The sequence below is a fragment of the Trachurus japonicus genome, chromosome 15 (genome assembly GCF_045865225.1).
Source record: "Trachurus japonicus isolate A0001 chromosome 15, Traja_1.0".
NCBI classification, from domain to species: domain Eukaryota; kingdom Metazoa; phylum Chordata; class Actinopteri; order Carangiformes; family Carangidae; genus Trachurus; species Trachurus japonicus.
In genome coordinates this window covers 23,281,079-23,304,958 of record NC_140921.1, presented here as the reverse complement: position 1 = coordinate 23,304,958, position 23,880 = coordinate 23,281,079, and the positions used below count along the sequence as shown (strand labels likewise).

Below are 23,880 nucleotides of genomic sequence, written 5' to 3'. Positions count from 1 at the left end.
ACCATTGGATGACCTTAAAACCAAACAGATCGTAATCACCTGCTGCTCAAACGACCCACAGTATGGCATTTGTGTTTGTTTAGAAATGAAGTACTGCAATTGTATTATTCACTGTTAATGCACAGTGTAGTATAATGTATAAAGTGCAACACACACTGACAACAACATTACAACAAAATGGTCTCTCTGAACAAAGTCCCAGTTCTGAGGGGCTAATGCAATGACTGAAAAACTTATCCTGACTAAAGCCCTATTCGCACAGGATTAGTATTACCTGGGGACCTCTGGTAATTTGTACAGTAATAATTGCGGAGGACGTCTGTGATCTTAATCCCGTGCGAATGCGCCATGTCAGTAAATTCCCCCGCAAATTACCTACTACAGTATATTTCACCAAAGACCGACGTCCCGTGGTAAAACTAGTCCCGTGCGAATCTGCATCTCAGTAATTGAGGGGCGTTTTTTTGTTTTTGTTGTTTTTATTGCGAGCCTTTTCTACTTCTTCCCTGTTTGAAACCATACTGTACGGGTTGAAACATGGAGGCTGCGGTGGACATTATGAGCGGCATTTGTGAATGTTTTCCCACATGGTTGTGAACCATGTTCACTGCTATCAGTTGCAGGGTTTCCTCTCGGCTCCAATGCCTGTTCTTTTTCCGCGTTGCCGCCATCTCGCTTTCACACTGCACACGCAACAATGGATTGCGACGTGCGGTTTTGGCATCACATCCGGGCCATAATGTCAGTTAATTCGAGTTAAATACAGACTTTACTTATCCCGTGCGAATGCACCGCAAGAAACACAGACGTGGAGGGGGTGGGGGGGGTAGGGCTTAAGAAATTGACTCCATCCTGGACCACCCTGTTCCACAAAGCATCAGACTGTTGATCTTGTAGGCTATACTGTGTCTGTTGGTGTAATGGTACTCCAGACATGTTATATTTGGCCATTATATAATCTGGATTATATTGTGGCCAAAAATAAGCACTATATATCTGAGAAGAAAGTTATCCAAATCACAAAACACAAGAATAATATATGGAAAATAATATCTTGAAGTATATAAGTACATTATTATTATGGTGTAGACTATAATAATATTGTGTCAACACAATTAAGTGAAAGGCAGTAGTTTTATAGCACACTCTCATTCTATCATTCCTGGCCATTATCAAATGCAAACTCACACGTGCAAACACACATGTAAGGTTAGTGGTGTGGCCCAGGTTTGAGATACGCACCTGAGGTCCATCAACTCACTTATATAATGAATACAGCCGCACAAAAACACATACATTTATAGGCTGTCCTTGCCTTTCAAAAACAGCTCCTCTCGATGTCTGTTGGTGTGAGATCATTTTGTTCAGCTGAGTGCTTCCCCAGAAAATGGCCCTTCACTCAGCCAGGCCACAGAGTGGATACACAGAGAAGCAGCATAAGACAAAATGGAAGAAGCTTATAATGTGAGATATTTTTTTCTGCCCATGTGTAGACCACACACAAAGACTTTCTCCATATTATGTCTTGTATTATGTAATCATGACCAGTTTAACAGAAATTCACTGGAAATAGGAGGTCAAATCAATTTCCAGGAAAGGTCTAACTACTATTGGAAAAGGGAGGAAATGAATGGCGCCATGTGAGAGAAGTCCATTCAAACAATATTGTCAATCCAGTGAGGAGAGCAATTGATTTTCTGACAAGACCAATCATAGTCTATTAAAACAGCTTCAGTTCTTCAGATAGAACATAAGATTGGGAATACAGATGCTTCCAGTCCACTATTATTAACTGTCATTTATAGATACATCTGTAAGTCCCTTTTTAAGAGTGGGCATGTGCCTTTCACATCATTTAAGCTCACCTCATCATACAATGTCTCTTGCCATCAGCCCAGGAATGTTCAGGGGTTAGAGGGAACAAGAGAAAGGGAAAAATACTGTTTGGAGAACTCACTCACTGGCTTTTTGTCACTAATGCACCTGCTGCTTTAGGGCTGTCTGGGACAGATGCAGAAATGTAGTAATGCAGAATTTCACAAATCAATAAAAAAAATTGAAAAAGAAAAAAAGAAAACAAACCATTTAATCCATTCCTTCTGTGTGTCTTTTGAATTTTGATGAAACAAAAGTATTACATTTTAACAATATAATTTGGTGTAAACTCTTTGTCATTTAAGACATGACCTGGAGGTTGCAGCTTACAAGCAGCTTTTTGTCCTTCATTGCCAGAGCTTGCACAAAATCAGGAGTTTGACCGATCCCTGGACAGATATTTAGCATTTTTCACTCTTATTCAATCTCTTTCATCTGTTTATCTAAAAAGAAAATACTAATTTTGAGGGTTGAGTTGATATGTTCCTTCGAGAACTGGCATGACACAGAGGATTTTTTTCTGTATATATCTCACAGTTAAAAATTGCATGGCTATCTTACTAATGTCTTCAAGTGTCACTAATCAAATTTACAGTCACGGTTACCTACTGTTAAACAGGAGTTTCAGTTTCATTTCCACCTTCACTCTCTCACTCTTATAGACATACAGTACACGCTCAGAACTGGAGAATCAGTGCACATTTAATGAGCAGTGTACAAAGCATACCAGCCACCCCTCAGTGTCAGAGCAAACCTCCCTACCAGCGGTCCCTCTTCCAGGAATACATCATTCCTGGAATTGGAGTTGTGCTTATCAGCAGGATAAGCATATCAACAAATTGCATGTTGTCACTCCAGTAGCCCATCTCTTAGTTCAAGCTCAGCTCAAGATACCACTCAACAATCAGGTTTGCAGTGGTGGCATCAGCCATCTAGCTTTACCACTTAGACTGTAAAGATTGAAGGGCTTTATGAGGTGGGTTTCATTACGCCTCCTCAGCCCCTCAGTGTCCAATGCGTTATCATAGGTGTAGCTTTGCACAGCCATGTTACAACTATAACCTGAGTCGAATTGTAACAACAAACATTTTGGTCTCAGTGGTTTGTGAGCACTATGTTTAAAGTTGTTATCGCCCTGTGAGGGCTTGTTTTACTATGGATGGATATGAATGCATCAGGAACTCTCTTCCATGACATGTCTTTGCAAGAAATTTGTGTAGTAGTCTGTGTGTGCATAAGTGGCTTTGTGCCACCTATTTGTTGGAACCCACTGTATAGGTGGCATACAGCAGCTTTGTGGGGACCAAAACGCTGGACCCCAGATATTTAAATAGCAAACTTTGGGACTTAAGACTTTTTTTTTTTTTGCATTAGGATTATAATTAGGTTTAGGCCGGGTATACTGTATGTACTGTATGTGTGTGTGTAAATGCATTTGACATCTGATCACTCAGACCACACTGGGATGTGTAACCACATTATTTTAGCAATGTGAATTCAGATGCCTCCAGGACCACCTCTACAACTGACTGTCCTTGGCCACAGACTAGCACCGTGTTTTTGCATAGAGCAGGGAGTTGAGAGTTTATCACAAGTGGTCTGTCAAGACACATGTGGAGTCATGTTTCAATGCCAGGTGTGAAGTGCCATACATAAAGCTATCCATGTGATCATATCACTCAAGACACATGTTGATACCAGGTCTGAACAGGGCCTCTGAAGGGATGTTTACATAATGTGTTGGACATATTTGTAAGAACAGCTTAACACAATATAACACAACATCTGGCAAACTACTGCCTCTCCTAAAGTCCCTGTAGTCACAGGGTGCACAGCCAAACAACTACAAATTCCACTCTCACAGTACATGAATGTTTATTTGGAGAACTAAAGTGTTTCAAAGTAAGCTACAGTATAGCACTCTGACTCTTCAGTAGGGTATAAATCATTTTTGTATAATTTTCCTACTTACTGCTGAAGTCTCGCATATGAAGGACACTTAGTCTTGTTTCAATACCAGTGAATTATTGATAAGCTAATTTTCAAATGTGAAATATAGCTGTGTGTGTCACCTCTATGATTAATTTAAGTGTTCTCATGATTCACCTGCTTCAGCATCACTGCCAAAGCTGCACACTGTGAAATTGTCACCTATTTATATATTAGATTCTGTGTTATATATAGTTGTGAAGCTGCTATGTTCTCTATAGTATATTGATACATACAGATGATTCTGATATATGTTTGTGATTCAGGCCTTTTTGGGTGTTAACATTATACTTGTGATCTTTTTTTCCTTTCAATGGATCAATGACAGCTCATCCCTAAATCTAATCTCTTCTGCTGTGGACAGGATTATATTATTGTGTTTGAGGGTATATCTTACCAATAGAAAGGCTAGCCATATAGAAGGGGAACTTGGGCGGCCTTTAGGCTGATTTTGGTTTTGCAGGGGCTGTGACTTTGATCCAAAAATATGTGTAAAAGTGACACATTCTGGCACAGAACTGGCTAAAACTAGGTTTTTTTTCCAAAGTGGATTTTTGAGTCCTACGTTTGAAAAGGTTTTGGATTCTTCACTGTCACATGCAAATTGCATGTTGTTTTAGTCTGTTAAGAATGTAAATGACATGCAACAAGGCAGGGAATCAGAATGTTGAATTCTACCTGCAAGAAATGGCTGTAACAAGTGTTCGCTCAGAATGGTAATAACCATAGACATGACATGCTGTAATTGAAATTTCATCCAGGAGCAAGTAATTTATATCAACTTTTGACAGATCTACACCCATATTGTAGTTGACAGTGTTACTTAGCACTCCAAAAGCTTCCTAGATTGCTTTGAAAGAGCTTGAAGCCTGAATATGTGTGGCTCATGAGGTAAAGTTGGTCGTCCAATAACTGGAATCCTGTTCCAGACCAGTCACTGTCGTTGTGTGTTTGGTAAGGTGTCCCAAGACAGGGACACCTGGTGGGTCTGGGTGGGGACTGGGCCTGGGTGAAGTGTCCCAAGACAGCTTTGCCTCGTGTGAATGTGTATGAATTTGGTGGTGATCAGACGGGACATGGCGCATGCTTCTGTGGCTACAGACAGAGCTTACCACCACCGTTGTGAATGTGGTATGTATGAATGAATATAGTTTCTCCATAGCTCTTTGAGTGACATGATGAAAAGCGCTATCCAAGCCATTATTATTATTATTTTATTTTTTTTATTTTTTTATGTGAGGTTAGACATTTATTTGTCTCATAATTAACACTACACTTAACACTATAGTCAGGAGCTAATACTAGGTATTCTTTTAATTTGTGTAAAATCAAGAGTAGTTATTTTTTTCATATAGATAAAATAATTGAATACAAAATATTTTGTTGGTATTAAAAACTCACTAAACTTCTCTACAGCTGCAAGGGTTCAGTTGTTTTTTTTCAGATACTTAATATAATTTCAACTTCATACTGTACATGGAAATAAAAAAATAATGCCACAAAGGTAAAGCTAGCTAATCACAAAGTAGAAACATTTTGACGGAAAGCTTTTTTTTTAAAGTTAACATCTACTGCTCCTCATGCTTCTCACCTAATTATTAGATCCTTTACTTTGCAATACATTCCCTGGCATAGGTCAGAATAATGCCAGTGGTAGAGTGACAAGGCTGCAGATGTGGGAGGCAGTCATGGAGGGACGGAGGTTGTAAGAGGCAAGAAGTGAAAGGGTTAGAGCTGGTACAATCACATACCTGCTGCGTTGGAAGCGGAGAGCAGACAGCCTGGGAGGAACTGAGAACCTTGCGAGAAGTGTAGGTGTAATCATAGCTCTATTGTAGTGAACAGCTGGGCCTCTGGAGCTGTCAGCAGCAGGGGGCCAAAGCCCCAATGCTGCCCCTGCAAATCATCATGTCTTTAACATTTCTGACAAAATAAGAGCAGAGCATTGTACTCAAAAGTCTGTCGGTTTGCCATGGCCTTTACCAGGTACTGTAGGACAAAAAGTCAACTTGACTTCAAATAACAAAAATGGCATGTCGTGACTGAATAGAGAGGTAACTGAGAGGAATGTCCATGAACATGGATAGTGCCAAGGGACAGCAAGTTAAAATGATCGGTGGATATTTATAAAACTATTACAAAATCAATGAGCTATCAGATCACAATGCAAGATCTCTGTCATCTACGGTATCTGATGGTATTTTATTCTTAAGTCTCTGTGTTCACATAATAACTGAACCGTTGACTATTTGCCTAGAAAATATCAGGTTGAACATGTGAAAACACAAAATCAATGCAGTGTCTGTGTTGTTGTAAATATCATAGATAAGCAAATCCTTAACTATTTAAGAACTTAAGTATGGCTGGGCATGCTGGCATAGATCTGGCACTTAGGGCTGTTTCTGGTCATTTTTCAGATGATGTATTAACTTACTGAGAGTTTGCCAAAAATGGTAATGATTATATTTACCAGTTATATGCACTTAGCAGATGAATAGAAGAACACTAAACAAACTGTAATGGAGACAAATCTACATTTCCTAAGGGGAAAGGGAAAGTGCAGTGTACAAATACTACTTATTTACTCTGCTTTTAACCAAAAAGTAGTGGCAGGCTATCAGTGCAAGATGTTTATCATTTCCTTTTTTTACAATTCACATTCTGGCTGATAATGACTATTAAGTGCTGGGTAGAATGCAGAGAAATTCAAATGTTATATTTCATATCTCACTGTCCTCTCTCACTAGGCTGTCAATAGCACTGTATGTGTCCACTGACTTGTGTAATTTTTTTTTCTTTGACAAATCATACACTAATTTGGGGCTTTTAGTTTTTGCACCCGAAGAGGATAATTTGCCTTCACACTTTCAGTGAATTTGGCCTCAGTACTTCCAACACTAGAGTGACATATAATGAATTAAACTAAGTCATTGTTGGACAGAGCATTGTCGCACACTCTGACAACCACTCTCTCAAGGACTCCCTAGAGCAGAGAGCTGATGTTTAACCACTGGAATCCATTACACTTACTGCTCCAGTCCTCAGTGGACTCTAGCTGCTGTCATTACTCAAGGTCCCAGAGGGATGCTGGGCCATGTAGTCCCGAGGTGTGGCTAGCATTGACGCTCCAGGGCCCCAGAAGTCCCCTTGTTATGTTAAACCTAAAATGTAGCCCACAGCAATAAAGAATTTCACTGCTGCCTTCAACACAGACGGTAAAGACGGCTGTGTAAACCCCTCTTTATAATACAGCAGAGGTACAGTTAAAAGAGAATGGGGAGTCCCCTCTTTATTAGAGATGGCTGTTAGTGACAGATTTTCCTGTTCTTATGCTCATAACTGTGTTGTGCCTTTTTTCTTTTCTCTCACTGGGTGTCTTCCTCTGAGTCTTTTTCATACTTGTAACTTGCATTCTGTCATATTTTATCTATTATTCCCCATTTTGTGCCTGGAGAGGATTTGAAAAGTAATCAGACTCTTTCACTCTGTTTTATCACTTCCATTTACTCAAACTACAAACATTATCCCAAGATTGAATTGGACAGCTAAAGTATCAACTACAGAAGATACAGGAAGCTGCAGACCCTTTGTTCATTGTCCAACCAACAACCAATAATTCACAGTTCTTCCTAGAAATCTATTTATTGTCCTTGATTCTGCTAATATCCATCAAAAATTAAATTGAATTAGTAGTGAGTTAGTACTGCATGTTGGTCTTCAGTTGTCTTCAACTGTTTTCATTGCTGCAGAGATAACTGTCCCTCTGCTGGGCTCAGCCATCTCTGCACAGGATCTCAGTTGGCTTGCTGGACTGGTCACTGGGTCCAATCCCGTTCTTCCCTATTGTTTGAACTTGGCTGAAGGACCAGAATCATCAATCATGATGCCCACTGTGTTCCTCAGAACATTTATTAATTGTGTAGTGACTTACACTCTTCTATGGATCTGTGTACCTGGGATGTCTACTGAGAGTCCGTGGGACACTGTTTATACAGTATGTCGCCGCAAGTGTGCAACACAGTGGCACACCAGTGAACAAGTAATTTCCTGCGATGAGCTTATTTGCTTGACTGCACTGCTTCAGTATTTGACTCACTGTGCACCTCAGTGGGGGGAGAGGTGCAGAAGATGGTGTAGTAACATGATTACAGCAGAACACTAAAATCTTGATGCCAATAATCAGTTTGTTTCTGGTCACTTTTTGTAGTACTATCATTCTCATGTAATCCTCACTCAGATCAGGAAACTGCCTGTATTGATATTTTTTTTATATTGATATTTGTAGCTGACATGTGATCATACAGACAAAAAGCTTAAGGTTGTCATGCAGAAGGTATCTGGCCAGCATGCGGACTGGTGTTGTCACTACCCAGCCACACTCTGGGGATGTGCTGGTAAAATCTTGTGTTGGCAACACCAGTCTGTTGCACAATAACGATGAGATATTTGTCGAACAATCAAACCTAGACTCTCCTAAAATACTCCTTCAGGACTGTTAGTTTCTTCCCCATTGTCTCATCCAAAACACCAAGTAGCTATAGCAAAGCTTATGGTAGTGTTAATTTAAAACTCATAACTGATCAGTGCAGAATCATGTTTGTTACAATATGGACATGAAACAGGTAGACTCAAATTAATTTCAGAAATTATGAGATACAATATGGAAAAGCACATACATTTGAATTCTATCATTTTATTCTAGCTTCACTGTACACTGTGGCTCTTTGTATGAAAAATAAACCAAGGCACTGGCACACATGGAATACATTGTGATCGGCATTTCTTCAAGAAGTCCAAAGTGAATTCATACTAAGAGAGACATTATCTGCTCCAGGCAGTATACTTGAGCTACTGTATTCATACTTTGACGTCCCAGACAACAATAGGTTCTTTGCAGAAAAGCCCTTTGGATTCCCAAACTGTCAGTGGGTCATGACAGTCTTGTGTTTAAAATATATGTGGCAAAAATGTGCATATATTGCATCACTGTGATGAGAGATCACTGATGGCAAAATTTGAATTAATTACAACACGATGTGTGAACATGCTCCCAAAAAGAGAATGTTCTTCCTTTAAATCTCTGTCTCCCTGTATATAGAGTACAATATGTCTCCTCTGCTCTCCTTCCATAAGTAGTAGCTCTCAGAGGGAGAAGAGGGTGATTCCTGCAGTGCACTTCAGATAAGACACAGCAGGAAACGCTCTTCATCCCTCTCCAACAGTCTCACCACTTAACATTCGACTTCCCAATGGAAATAGTGCCCATTTATTCAAAAGCTACTGAGCACTGGCAAGGTGTTTATGCAGGAATATGAGCCGTGGCTAAGCAACTGGCTGTTGCACCAGTGAAGGAATGGAGAGTGACACATACAATGCATGTCAACTATCATTCAGTAGCACACAGTTAAATGGCCACTGGCCACCTCGGCCCTTGCTGGGTATTGTTTATTGTCTTGCTTGTTTATGGAGAAGTGATTGGACAGTCTTATAGGCTATTAAAATCGGAGGGATTCACTGTCTAGCATTTTGCGCCTGGCCACACATATTGACTTGTAATTGGCATCACACGGGTCCAATCAATGTCTGAATGGTGAAGCTATTGAGACCTAGACAGGTAGAGAAGGCCAAGCAGAAGACCGTATGTCTGAACCAGTGAGTGGATTACAGACAGGTTTGCAGTGGTGGACTGCTGCTGGAATGCAGACAAATTCATCATGAGGGCCTGATGATCCAAGGCACCTGTTTAAATAGGTTGCTTTATTGTTTTTCTCTTAGTATTAGAATATACTGTTTATGCAAACAGCACAGTCTGACCTCCAGAGTCATCTGGGGGAATAAATGGAAAATAAGAAGATAAGAATGCATTAGGTGAATGGGAAATGGTTATGTTGTGATTCTGTGAGAAGGCATCAGAGTCTCCAGAGTCTAATAAAGCTCAAAGATAATCTTCAGCCGCACACATCCACCCTGGACCTCTGAAGAGCCACACTGATACACTCAAACATGCTGCTGAGAGTTGGTCATCTGTGCTTCTCAGCAAAGCTGAGTTGCTGCTGCTTGAACTGCTTTGAACACTGTGGCACTGTAATCTCAGCGATCAAAGCTGGTGTTTGCCATGTGCTTATGTATTGGAATAAGAGTGTATTAGGTTATTTACTGAACCTTGTGGCATATGACACCAGGCGTTGTTAATGACTCATTGTTTCACAGGCTGCTGTGCAGGGAGATAGACACCGGGAAGCTTTAGGGGAGAAAAGGATACATCATATCTCACTCTCAACCAGATGTCATCCACATTCACTCTCCCTCATTTCAGAAATAGGTACATGAACACACACGCTCACACACACACGCACACACACACACACACACACACACACACGCTCACACACACACACACACACACACTGCCCTAATGCTCAACTATTGACTGCCTCCTTGACATCAAAGCAAAGTTGACATAGCAGACACCCATGCCACACACATTTACTGGTACTCAAGGGTGCACTCACAAACAAGCAAAAGCAAGAATATTTAATTAATTCACCTTCAACTCTCGGTTTGATTTTGTGCATTTTTATCCATTTCATTTGTGCCTGTACTTCAGTGTCATGCAGCAGGCTGTTGGGTACCTTTACAGGTGTTTCCAGCTCTCTCATAAGTAGACAACTTGACAAGCATAATAAACATATCAGAGAAATGCAGCTTAGATGTTTATTCAAATGCAGTTATTGTTGTGGAGGAGTGGATTAGTAACTCTGTTCCTTCACTCGGCAACTATCGCTCAGATCTGCTTCAGCTACACTCAGACTGTTGCAGTAGCGACAGTGACCAAACCACTGCAGAAAGTGACCAATTTATCAGACTGCTGAGTCTAGCTGATGTTTTTGGATGTTTTCTCCCCTGCCCCATGCTTTCCCTTCAAATTGTAGAGACAGCATTCAATTTTAAAATGGCTGGTGGAGGTTTGTGATTTACCCACTTAAATCTACAGTAAATATTCTTAACAATAACTTTAAACCTCTTTATTGTCATTTAAAATGCCTTAACGTCCTATGCATCAGTCTCAGACATTCCATGTACACCTGTCTACATCAGACCACTCAGTCGGGTCCCAACTCCAAGGCTAAGAAACTGAACCCTGTGATATCTGTTGCTCCCCCTGGCATCTGTTGCTCTTCGTCTGCCCCTGCAGCTGCACTACATGGCTCTCTCTTTCCTCTTTCTGTCCTTCAATTCCCATGTGGCAGTCTGGCTTAATCTGGTTCGACAGACTCGTTTCCAGCACTGCTCAAGCATGCATAGAGACCAGTGGGAGAGAGTTAAAGGGGGGAAATCGAGGAAGAAGAACATCAGAAGCAGGGAGACTGAAGAGGGCTGTAATAGCCGACTGTGGCAGCGGTAATGTAAAGTCATATAGGCAGACACTTAGCCTTACCCTGCTCCCATGTAGTATGTGTTATCTTGGTGAGGGCCTAATGTCCTTGAGCATCAGCAGGGTCTCACACACACTAATTACTCATTACTAAACAAATTACAAATACATTAAGTCCGTATACTCGCACCTCGTTTACACTTGGTAGTAAAATGTGATCTGCATGTTATCCAGATAAAGAATGATCTGATCTTGCCTTTTGCATTTATCCCTGGTATTTTTAATGTGTTCTTTAATCATCATGGAGATCAGATCTCTCTCCTCTGAAGCAAAAAATTCTACGTGAGTTATTTTAAAAATGGGCAAGTTGTCCTAGACCTTGCGTTTATGTTATTATCACCTTTAGCTTTATGATAAGCCATCTTTACATCTTTAGATGCTTTATTTTCCATTGGCATTGCAGCCAGGTCGGTGGGCCAATCTTGTTCTACCATTTGTTTTGGAATGACTTTGTAACTGGACCTTTTTCTGTTGAACTGTCCGGTCTTGCTTGGACGGCACTGTCGCCCTTAACACCAATAAGCCTCTTGTTCCCTGATGGCTCTGTGGACATCAGTCTTCAAATGCCTCCAGCCACTGGAACTGTTCCTTTTTTCTTTGAATTTTCATTAATTGAACTAATTTCTCATGCAAGGAGTGCTCAGTGGCATTTACGGTCAAAGGTCAAAGTGAGAGCAGTTTGACGTCTCCAGTCCAAACACAATGTAAGCCAGGCTACTTTCAGAAATGGTTGAGCAGATGGAGTACATATTGAACATTTCGATACAGGGGTAAGGCGTCCAGAATCAAATTGCATTTTAATACCAGGTGTAAACGTGTGTCTCATCCCACATGGTCGCACTGTCCAAACAAACATAAACATGCTCTAACTCACATTTTTCAAGACTCTAACACAATGAGACAAGACAATAGCACAAGTGGTATGTCCACACACAGGTACACACACACACACATGTAAATACGCCTCCACACTCCCTTGACACCAGCACAGACAGACTGTGGGGTCAACTGCTTGCTTACCGTGTCACTTTGGCTTTGGCTCAGAGCCTAGCTTAGTTCAACATCATGACCCTCCCATGTGGCCACTCTCTCTCCATGCAGTAAACAAGCCCACACACTCTTGACTGTGTGTGTGCACAGGTGAGTGTGTGAGTGGCAAAATGAGCAAAAGGGAGAGAACAGTGGCCTTATGCCATTGTGTTTCTTCCTAGTAAAATACCTGGATGTTTCCCATCCTCCTCCACAACCTTTGTTCCCCTTCTATCTCCAGGCATTTTTGCTTCTTATTAATTGTGTGTGTGTGGCTGTTTTGAGATAAAATTCCAATTAATGAGGATGTCCCTGAAACATACAGACAAGCAACACCTGGGGACTCTTTATATGGCCTTCTCTTTCTTCCTCTTGCCAACTTCCGATGCTGACTATGACCGAGACAAACAGTACTCTGGAATTGTACAGCCTTTCTGCCCAGTTAATATTCCTTAACTCGTGGCCTTTGGATATCTGAAGCAATTCTTGGGGTCAACGCATAGAGGCAATGTTTCAATTTATAGACAACAAAGTTACAAATATTTTCTGACAGTGGAATATCTCTAAGTCATTGAAGTTGCCCTATGCTGAGAGCAAAATCTGTTTTATCAGAGGAACTCACAAAGTGACGCTGCAGCAGACAAGAGCAGACAAGATTTCACTCTGCCTAACTCAGATGCCATAAATCTGTCCTGTGCACCCAAATTAAACTCTGCTGCCAGTTGGGTGTTGTCACTCTTCTGAAACCATTTCCATGCACAGGATGTGAAAAGTTTAGCTCAAAATAGAAATGTAGTCATCATCTTTTCAACCCCTATTTGCGCCGAGGTGTGGGTTGGACCAATACATGGAGAGATAGCACCATGATTTCATTAGTCCTCTGTCAAACTATTCAAGAGAAATTTCAACATTTTTTTACAGCTGCAAAACAGACATAATATGTTCCAGATTTCCTGCAAATCATGCCACATGGTCCAGTAGTTTTGCAGCGGGAGCTGATATGTGGTTTCAACATTTACCTCATTATCTGATGCTGCTGCTCTGAAACTCTGCTCAGCCTGAAACCATACAAAACCTCAAGGTGTGACTGAATTGTTTCGTGCGAAGCTCTTCCTTTAAGGGAGAAGTGTACAACCTGTTTCTTGTATCCACGATGGTAAATGATAAAAACATGCCTGTACAATTTACCATTTTTGAGCCACTGGAACACTGCTGAGTCAATCAATGATTGGCCAAAGCAGTTATCTTAATCATTGCTTATATTTATTAAGATTAAGCATGAATTCATACAGTAGTTATTTGCAGTAATGACTGCAGGGAATGAATATACACAGCCCCAACCAGGATGATGTGTTCCAATAATTATGATTAATATTAAAGTGTCCTCTGTGCCTCTGTAGTTAAGGCTTCTGTATAAAGCTACATAAAGGTCTGAGGTTCAGTCTTACCTTTAGTATATTAGTATTCATCCTCAACATTTATGACTGTAATGAGAGAAAAAAATTCAAATTCTACCACAGTGTTAATCATGTTATTTACTTGGATCGTGTTTACCTTGCTGTTGGCTTGCTTTCAAAGCTTATGTGTGTGTGTGTTTTTTGAATGTGTTTTTCAGAACACACCAGTAGGAAGATCAGTGTTTATGGTGAACGCGACGGATCCGGACCAGGGCACAGGAGGCAGTGTTCTCTTCTCCTTCCAGCCGCTGTCTCCTTTCTTTGCAATTGATGGGGCCCGTGGCACCGTCACCATCGTTCGATCACTGGACTATGAAACAACTTCAGCCTATCAGCTGACTGTCAATGCCACGGTCAGCACACACAGAGCATCAAATCTGCTTTCTGCTTTAACACAGATCCAACATATTCCTCCAAATGAATGCACATGAAAATACTGTTGTTTTGTATATTTTTCCGTCAGGATCAAGACAAACTGAGACCTCTGTCCCGGCTTGCCAACTTAGCTATCACTATCACTGATGTCCAGGACATGGACCCCATCTTCACCAACCTGCCCTACAGTACCAACATAGAGGAGGACGTCCCCCTGGTCAGTAATACTTTCCCACACTGCCATACCTTGTGTCCTCTTCATGCAGCTTTTATGTGAATCCCCCTAATCTGTCCATTTCTCCCCCAACTTTCCTTCTAACCCATCCTTCTCTCCTGCCCTCTCCCCTTATCTTCCCCCTCATTGTTCATCTCCAGCTCCTCCTGTCCCATGTTCAGACCTCTCTTTTATTATTCAGGAGATGTTTGGGGTCGGTGCAAGAGAAATATGGTTAAAAAAAGGCCTGAGTTATTATGAGGGCAAGATGTCTCACCTCTCATCCTCCCTCCTTAGACCCCTCCCCCTCCAGGAATCCACACACCCAAACTCAGCTCCAGGCCCCCTGCATACAGCACTGCAGGTGTTGGAGACTGTAATTACTGTGGGAGATTTACACCCCTGCTTCAGGGATGCGAGGCCTCTAGCAAAGGTCACTGGGGCTACAGGATTTATCTCACCATGCTGCCTCATGTGCTCACGCTGCTTCATGCGTGCAAAGTGTAAAGTCTGTGTATCACAAGAAGTACAGCGGGGTCTCCAACTGACCTTACCTTTGTCTGTATTTCAAGTAGTGTCAGATACACTGTGTGTTTGTTTCCCTGTATACCCCTGACTCAGTCCTGTGAGCTCGGTTCCCAGGTGGCTAATAGGAGTATTTCCCTGTAAAAGGGCACTTGTGTACTCCTGTGTGTAATTGTCTCTCTACAAGTATGAATTACACACAGGACTATACTAGTGTCCGTCCTTATTTCTGTTCTCTCTCAGTATCCTGTTCTCTTTCAGCCCCCCCCCCAACAAACTCAAACACCCATCCACCCATCCCTTGTCCCCTGGACTGCTCACACCGTAGTAGAAATGTCAAGTGATACATTTGCATGCATATTAACGGGGCGTGACGGAGTCGACGCTCGGTGTCTCCCCAACTCTCTGATTCATCAGCTGTCACCAGGAAGGTCACAATAGGAGGAAGGAGATAGGGGTAGGGGGAGGTGTGAGGGGGTAGAAAGAGAAAAAAAAGTGTTGGGGTGGAATGAGAAAAGGCAACAGGACAGAGTAAAAGCAATGTGCAAAGTTAGCTGAAGACTTGAGAGGAGGCGGTTAAAAAGAGTGGCATTATGCAGGATCACAGAGATGATATTGGTGAGTGGATTCCAGATTTCTCACAGCAGCGGAGCAGCGTTAAGTCTCGGTAAAACTGCCTTGAAGTGTTGTAGCTGTTGCCTCTAACCATAGGGGGCAGTGTATAATCCTATTACATGTAAGAGGAGGTCATGGCAGGCATGTAACCAAAATCTGTTACTAAGCTTCTTTGACCCTACAACAGATACAGTCTAACTACAGCGCTAAAAGTGAAATACAGAAATATAGGCCAGCAGTGGCACTGCGGTCATACACACACATTTCCAATGGCCTCGCGTTGTATTCTAACGGGCATGTGTCATTTCCATTAGCCCGTGTTTGGTGGTGATAAGCCGAGGGCGTACAGTGACAGAACGAGTGTCAACTGTTCTCAAGGCCCATGACATTTACACGTAAAGGGATATCAAACTTGGATCCCTGTCATAGGTCATTTCTCAAAGGTGTGAGTGCACACACACTCACACACACACAACGCACACACAGAACCCCTCTATTTCTTCCTCAGCCTCTCTCAGTTCCTGTTTGTTTCTCTGTGTCGCTCCTTCTCTTTTTCTAGCCGATCAACCCGTCATCCATAGAAAACTCTGACAAAAGAGGAGAAGAATGTATTTTTTTTTCAGATGAAATCACAGGGCAGGGTTTTTAGCTGTTATAGCTGTGGATCCATGCTGCTTGGACTGACGTTTAAGCCCCTTCTAGGACAAACACAATTTGGCTGTCAAATCAATGAGGGGAAAGAGAAAGACAGAGAATGGGTTGGGGGGTAATGCACTGTATAGCTAGAAATGAAAGGATGAAGAGGGGGAGAGATGTGTAAGTGTGTGCGTGTGTGTGTCAGAGAGGAGGGGGATTGTATTTTTGACGGCTGATTGAACATATTCTACTTGTGTGGACAGCTCGAGAATATTGCTCATATTACTTCAGCATCGCTTCTTCTCCTCATTCGCTTTCTCTGCCCCTCATTTCTCTCTTAGTCTGTCCCTAAATCTTTTGCGTGTGCGTGTTTCCCTCTCAGCCAGTGATTGGTGTGAATCAGTCTGGCTAAAAGGCTTGTAATTGATTCTGCTGTAATTGGTCAATGACAGGAGATGCTTTGGCAGAAATGGAGCATAAACACGCCTCAGACACAATTTGCAGGATCAATGGGAGGCGCCTTGCTTGGGTGTGAGAGAGAGAGCTAAAGGGGGTGAGGAATAGGAAGTAGGGAGGGTCTCTCCATCTCACACTGCAGCACAGGGGTTTTTAAGTATCACCACCGTGTCTGATTGAGGCACTAAGGCTGAGAAAGCTCAGCGGATCAAAGACTTTTCAAATAGGTTTCTCTCTCTTTCTTTTTCTGATTTCTCTTTTTTTTCTCAACTGCCATACTGTGGTTGTGTCGAGTTGTAGACTCATTGGCACAGCTGGAGTGTTTTGAAACAATGAATGGAGAAATAAACCCCAATGAAATTATTAAAAAAAACCTTTTTTGTTTTTTCTCCTTGTAGAAATACAGTAGGTTTTAGAAACACACCATCTTCCTCTGTGGGAGAATAGCCTCATCCTAGGTCTTCTCCTGACAATGTGTATATGAGTAGGAAATGATCTCCAAGTTGGTCCCCCAGATGTCATTAACTAATTCAAGGCCAAAAAGCATTTTTTCGATATCATTACGCTGAAACTAATATACCGTAATTCTGTGTGTATCAGAGGCCAAAAATGATTAAATAAGAAATTGATTATTTAATTTGCCAATACCCATTTACTTTTACACAAGGTTTCTTGTCATTGATAATAGACTAGAGAATTAGCCAAAAACACATCCGTGAACTCTACAGTACATGCAGCATATTCAGCATTTTTGTGTGTGTGTGTTTCTCTGCAGGGATATGAAGTGCGGAAGATAACGGCCATTGACCAGGATCTGGGCCGACCGAGAGGCATCGGCTACACCATCATCTCAGGTCTGAGTCACAAAATCAATCTGACATCCACAGCACAGAGAGGGGAATCGATCACTTCTTATCATAATCCCACAGCTATAATAGACAAGTCTCATCAAGCACAACAGTCAATACCAACAGAGAGCATCGCCTCAGAATTGGAGAATAGGCCTGCCTGTATGCAGTTATTAATCACTGTTTGGTTCGCTTGTGTAGTAGTCAGGCTTCATTTAGTGTTATCATTCTCAAGTTGGCTCATGCTGTCAAAAGGGGGATTATAATTTGTCTAAATGACACATTTTACCCTTGGCAGAAGAGGGTGATCTTATGATTTTCTCTTGTTGCGTGCTCGTGTTGTTTCGATTGTTTTATTACATATGTCACATAAGCTGTTGGGTTAAGTGCGCTGTGACAAAGCATCAGTGGTAATGACCACCGTATTGGTTCTTCCCCCTAAAATCTATAATCTGTGTAGCTGTTATTTGACCATAGAGTTTTACTTTAATGGAAAGAGGAAGCTACAGTTTGCATGGTGCTGATAAGGCTGTAGCAGTGATGCTGCTTTAATACTCCTGAACTGAGTTGTCTTACCTCTGCCAAGGATGTGATGATGCCAGTGTCTGCCAGTGTGCCAAGAGGATATCACAAAAACTCATGCAAAGATTTCCACAAAACTTGGTGGACAGACAAGGAGCTCCGAGTTAGATTCTGGTGATGATCCAGATGTAGAGTTTTAACAAATAGACTATCTTACTTTATCGCCTTATCAATGCAATGACATGATACAGATTGACGCTGGTAAGTTTGCAGGATAAAGAAATCATTACAAACTTTTAATGACAAAAATTGTATCTTGGAGAGTCTCAGCAAGTGGCAGAGAAGGCAATGATTCTGTTCATATTTGTCTGCTTGCTATACTGCGTTTACACATAGCCACACTGTTATTTTCTTGAACGCTGAGTTCTGTTCAAGGTTTCATGTGTTTACCTGACCACACTTCTGTTACCAAGAGAGCATTCCTCATTAATCTCCCTCTTCTTCAGATTGTCCCAGGTCTGGGAAATTGAACTTTCTGTGCACTCCAGTGCCCTGACTGTGGTCACTGCTGCAAAGAATAACCTAATTTGCAAAGCTGTGAAACTCAAAGTTGTGTTGCACTTGCACAGCCAGATGTGAAAACACTGAAATGCTGCAAGGTACAAGCTACAATAAGCACAGAGAGAGAAATAAACACAGTGAGTTGATATTCACAGGAGATTCACCGAGTTTACATACACTTTTAACTGGATTCTGTCAATGCTCAGATTAATGCAGCTGTCGTGTTTATACTGTAACCAGGTTATCTTAGTCACTGTAACTCAATGAACACAGCTCAATAACATGACAGTGACAATAACTCCTGCCGTAGCATCCACAGAATGTGGCACCATCTGTTTTGCTTTGTGTTGTAATTGTGCACACAAAGGTCAGAGCATGAAATGGATGCAAAGTGAGTCCTTCTATGTTCCCTCTTTTATTTTGCAGTACTGATTTTATCCTCACGGCAGCCAGACATCCTTTTTGACATTTACTTGATGATCAAATAACTCCAGTGATTAGAAAAACTCTTTAATTCAAATTAGCTCTTGAATCTTGGTGCTTGCAGTGCCTAAGCTTTTATGTGCATTAAAGCTATACTGAATAATTAATATATTTTATTAATTTGTAGCAAGAATTGTTCCAGGAAACATATATAATTATTTCTCTTATTTTTGGGAGGGTTTATTTGATTCAGATGTCTTCTGTTTGTTCTTGTCAACAAGAACAAATGATCATGAGAGTTTCTTTAGCTTCCCTTTAGCGTGGATTTTCCTTACCTCTCCTGGTAAACCCCATTTTCTTATTAAGATAAAAAACACTAACACTTTTGACTCTGCGGTCCATGCACCGTTGTAATACTACTTTAATACCCCCGTAGGGTGTTTATTTTCACCACAATCAACGTTTCGATCCTGAGGGAGGAAAAATCCCTTGTAGATCCTTCAGGACTGAAACATTGATCTATGTGGTGAGAATAAACACCCGCTGGGAGGATTATAGCCGTGTGTGGACTGTATCCTTTAAACTCTGCATGCCCCCTGTTGAGCCCTGAATGGCCAGGATGGAAGGACATCGGTGCTTCTAGTATTGCCAGCTGGCTGATAAGGGCTGGCACTGCTTGATAAGCCTGGTGCACCATGGGAATTTTGGGTGATAAAGATATTCATTGTTCTGCCATCTGCTGAGTCACCGCCTGACCTCACTGATGAACTAAGGAATTTGACCCCGTGTGTGTGTACATGCATGTGAGCATGTGCACAGTCATGTATTATTTGTGAGTGTGTACGCTCCGATGCGCGTATGCACTTGATTGCCGTACACTCAGGACACGGAGTCACACAGGCTGGCCCATTTCTTCATAGAGCTCACCACAAACACTCTGCTCCCATTCACTGCACACACCTACTCAGTCTTACTTACCGTCTGCTGCCACATGCTGTATTGTTGTGTGTTGTGTTTGTTGCAAAGTTGAAGGGCTGAGTTAAGCTCTAGAGGAGAAGAGCATTAAAAAGACATTAATTAGGTGGTGCGATGTATTCCCAGTCGTTGCAAAATCAAGAGTTATAGCACCGCACTAAGCCCTTATGGAGATGGAGCCTGTAGGCTTGATAAAATCATTATGAGTTTGATAGATAATGGAAGTTGAAGGGTGATGCAGCGCCAGGAGACAAAGGTGGGAGGGTAAGGTTGTCAGATGATGCATTGTGTGTGTGTGTGTGTGTGTGTGTGTGTGTGTGTGTGTGTGTGTGTGTGTGTGTGTGTGTGTGTGTGTGTGTGTGTGTGTGTGTGTGTGTGTGTTTCTGTGTGTGTGTCTGTAGGTGCACGTGTTTTTGTCTTATTTTGTTTGTATTTTGCTGTGTGTGCTTGTATGTGTGTACTTGCACATGTGTCTCTGTCTATTCAAGCCTGCGTGTTCTGCTGCAGTCAGATTAGTGTGAGGGCATTCTCATTGGCAGACTTAAGTGCGACTCTGCACAACGCCTCTCTTGCCTTCCTGCTCCTCGCCCCAAGTGTCCTCAGAGAGCACGGCTCACTCCTGGGGGACTCGTCTCATTAGTTCGGTAATTAAGATAAACGAGGTTTTAATTGCAGCTGTGATTTATGCTAATGATTGTGGGATTCAAGATGAGGATTTCCTCTCCCTCCTCCAATGAGAGGGCAGATCTGGGATTTGATGTGTACGAGAGATAACATCACGGCAGAGTGCTGCCTCCAATGTTGCAGTTGTTATTGTTTGTAATGATGGTAGAGATTCAGGGGGCGGTTGGGATGGTAAATCCCTGGCCTACAGGGTTCAGTGTATCCCTTATTGGACCTCTGACCCACTGGTCTCATGATAAGCTCTTGCCTTAGCCCACTGCTGATCAGAACTTTCTGTAGGATTTTGCCACTAAACTTGTATTTGTATCAGATCCAAAATGCTCCAACAATAACAGATACTCTTAGGTTCGATAATGAAATTAAAGGTTAAAAACACATTAGTGGGTGTTGCTCTAAACAAACATAAACAAACATACATTGAGGTGATATAGATTTAATGACGTAATACTCATCCTTGTAGATGCTGCTCTAATTGCTCCTTATATTTCCTTTTTTATGTGAAACGGTGACATCCACCATCCGCATGTGCATTTAATGTTTAATGATGTAGACATGAACATCTCAGTTGTGATTCACAGTATGATTATCAAAGCCTAAAGTTTAAAAGCAGCATTAACCATGTTCTCTGTGTTTTAAAAAAGCATTTAAGCAAACGAGATGAAAAAGAAATAGAATAGTAACTGGATAATATATACAAAAAATAGTAATAGTGTCATCATCTTTAATCTGCCAGTAATCATGTTAGTCTGGCTAACATTGCTCGGAGGCATGCTGGACTGGAATGAAATCATGGGTCTCAAAGATTTTTGTTAATTAATGCATTTGTAATATCTGCAAGCCCTTTTTATTAGAGCAGGATTTGCAGAGTCACTGACAACTCATCACTGATCAGATAAAAGTTTTAGAGGTACATTGGCACTTATTTCTGTTACCTTTCTATCTTTGGAACTTCTCCTTTTTAGACTTTTTACACTTCCCCTGATATAAAACTCTAATTTAAAGAGACACATTTCCTGTGTAAAAAAACAGTGATCTTCCATGGTCATCATAACATTTTATAGGTCAGCCTAATTTGGCCACTGGAACAATATTATACTGTATGGTGTATGTATTGTGTATGTATTGCATTTAAGTCCTGTTTGAAAGAATAAATTTGTTCTCGGCTCATACTTGTAATTGGCCCATTACGACATGCAGGAAAGATAGCAGAAGAATGTACCAGATGTTCAACAATATGTTGAGAGAATCTAATATCTGCTTGTGCAATCTTGTTTTATTGGTTGCTATGACTCCAGTGGCTGTTAAGAATATTAAATGACCTTTTGAATTCTAGTCTTACACCTGCATGATCTCCATCTTGAGCCCAATTGTTAAATGTTTTAAGTTAACTACCAAATACTGTATAAACCCCTAGAGGTTTTTCTTAAATAAAGAAAAAAAAGTATCTCAGCTATAGCTTCTGTGATATTGATATATATCACCCCAGGCCTAGCTATTGGCCAACAGCTCCAGTAACAAACAATCCTAAAACGTCAGCCATTATCCACTCAAACTCACCCCAAGGACAACCAGGGCAGGAGCACAGACAGCCTTGGTCAGTCTCACTGACACTAACAACCTCAGGGACTGACACTCTTAAGCCCAGATGGACTCCTTCTGGCATAGTGTCCGCGCAGTACACGTTCATGTGAGGATGTCCACACGCATACATATTAGCCTCACTTCACACAAAGACGGAAACAGGTAAAATGGGAAAAGGGGAAAAATCAGGGTTCACCTTTTATTTGTTCACCTTTGCCTGTGTAAAAGGAGCTTGGTTATCTGTGATTCCCTATTACAGAGAGATAGAGGCCAACAAGTCCTGTCCAAGAGTATTGCTGTCCATCAGGATAAGAGTTGAGCTCTAGTGTAAAGTTTGTGTAGCCTCTCCACTGTGCTGTAGTAATAGTGTAAGAACAAGCAGAAGAAAAATCAGCCTAGCTTTTCACTGAATAAAAGGGCATCCTCCCAGCCTTTCGTGTCAGCCTCTTGTTTATCTGTGTGTGCTTGTTTCTATCTCTTTTGTCACACACAAGCACAACTAATCCCATCTTAAGCCCTTTTCCATCTCTATCCATTTCTTTCCTTTTAGATGATTCTTCCTTTCTCATTGCAACATCTCAGTGTTGTGGAAACTGCAGCAAAGAATCAGCTGCATTGGATTTTAATTTGCTGCAACTCAAGCAGAATAATAGTCTAAATTGATAAAAGAAGATAACTTAATTTTTCTACTTACTAAAAAAAAAAACAAGAAACCTACACTGTTTTGAAGTTTGTCAGAGGCGGCAGAGTGAGTCAGCAAAATGCCCTGACACAGACACAGCGTAGCCTCAGGCGTCCACCGACATCCATGGCCTTTGTCGGGGGCAGTATGTGAACACCCCGTCTGCCCCTGTCACAAGAGTGAGACAGGCAATCCTGTCCAGTGCAGTGGGTCAGACATGCAGACGGGGACAACTGGCTTCATCTTCCTGCCTCCTCACAGCATACGGGTCAGACAGGTATGGTCTCGCCATTTCCCGCCTGGATAGGCCGATAAGTAGTAAAGGCGATTATTTCCCCTCGTCTGCTTTTCCAGACGTATCTCTATCCTTCAGTACTGCTACACCCTGATGCTTTGATTCCACGCTGCTACTACCTAACTCGTTTCAGTGGGCATGCTGTAATATGGACAAGGCTAATACCTGTTATTCTATGGGGAACTCTTATTGTGACTGCCACGTCGCTGGGATTTCTCTGGGTTTTCAATTAGACGCTCTGAGGCTCTCGGCAGCTCGTTGCTATGTAATCTCTCGGAGGAGGCAGATAGTCTGCGGGACACTGATCACAACACAATCCCAACGCTAGTTGAGTCTAGCTCTGTTCACAATCAGTCTTGGACCTCACTGACTACGATATACTGTAGGACTTAGTGGTATACAGTAGTATTTTCTCATTTGGTCTTTTATATCCTCCATTCATTTATTCAGTTTAATCCATACTAATCATGGTTTCCTCAGTCAGCCAGCGCCACACAGATGCATGCACTTACCACTTCATACTATAAATTAAGATTAAATATTTTAAAAGCACACCCTCACTTTTTGTTTCTATTGAGCTCCCCCTTTATTTCTGTTTTTTTTTCTGCAGGATGAAGTGGATCCTTCTGGCTTTCAGAAATGTTATCCTTTGGTATCTGCTTCTGAACAAGCACATTTCCAGATGTCAAACCTAATTTCCTCT

General features: G+C 41.6%; 1 protein-coding gene across 1 annotated transcript in view; it reads left to right on the top strand.

Annotated features, from left to right (window-relative positions):
- cdh23 (cadherin-related 23) overlaps positions 1–23,880 on the top strand; it is a 184,721-nt gene that overhangs the window by 63,957 nt on the left and 96,884 nt on the right. The window contains exons 7-9 of the mRNA XM_085800592.1: positions 13,944–14,138; positions 14,249–14,377; positions 17,382–17,460. Coding sequence (XP_085656718.1) covers positions 13,944–14,138; positions 14,249–14,377; positions 17,382–17,460 — 403 coding nt within the window. The remainder of the gene's footprint in view (positions 1–13,943; positions 14,139–14,248; positions 14,378–17,381; positions 17,461–23,880) is intronic.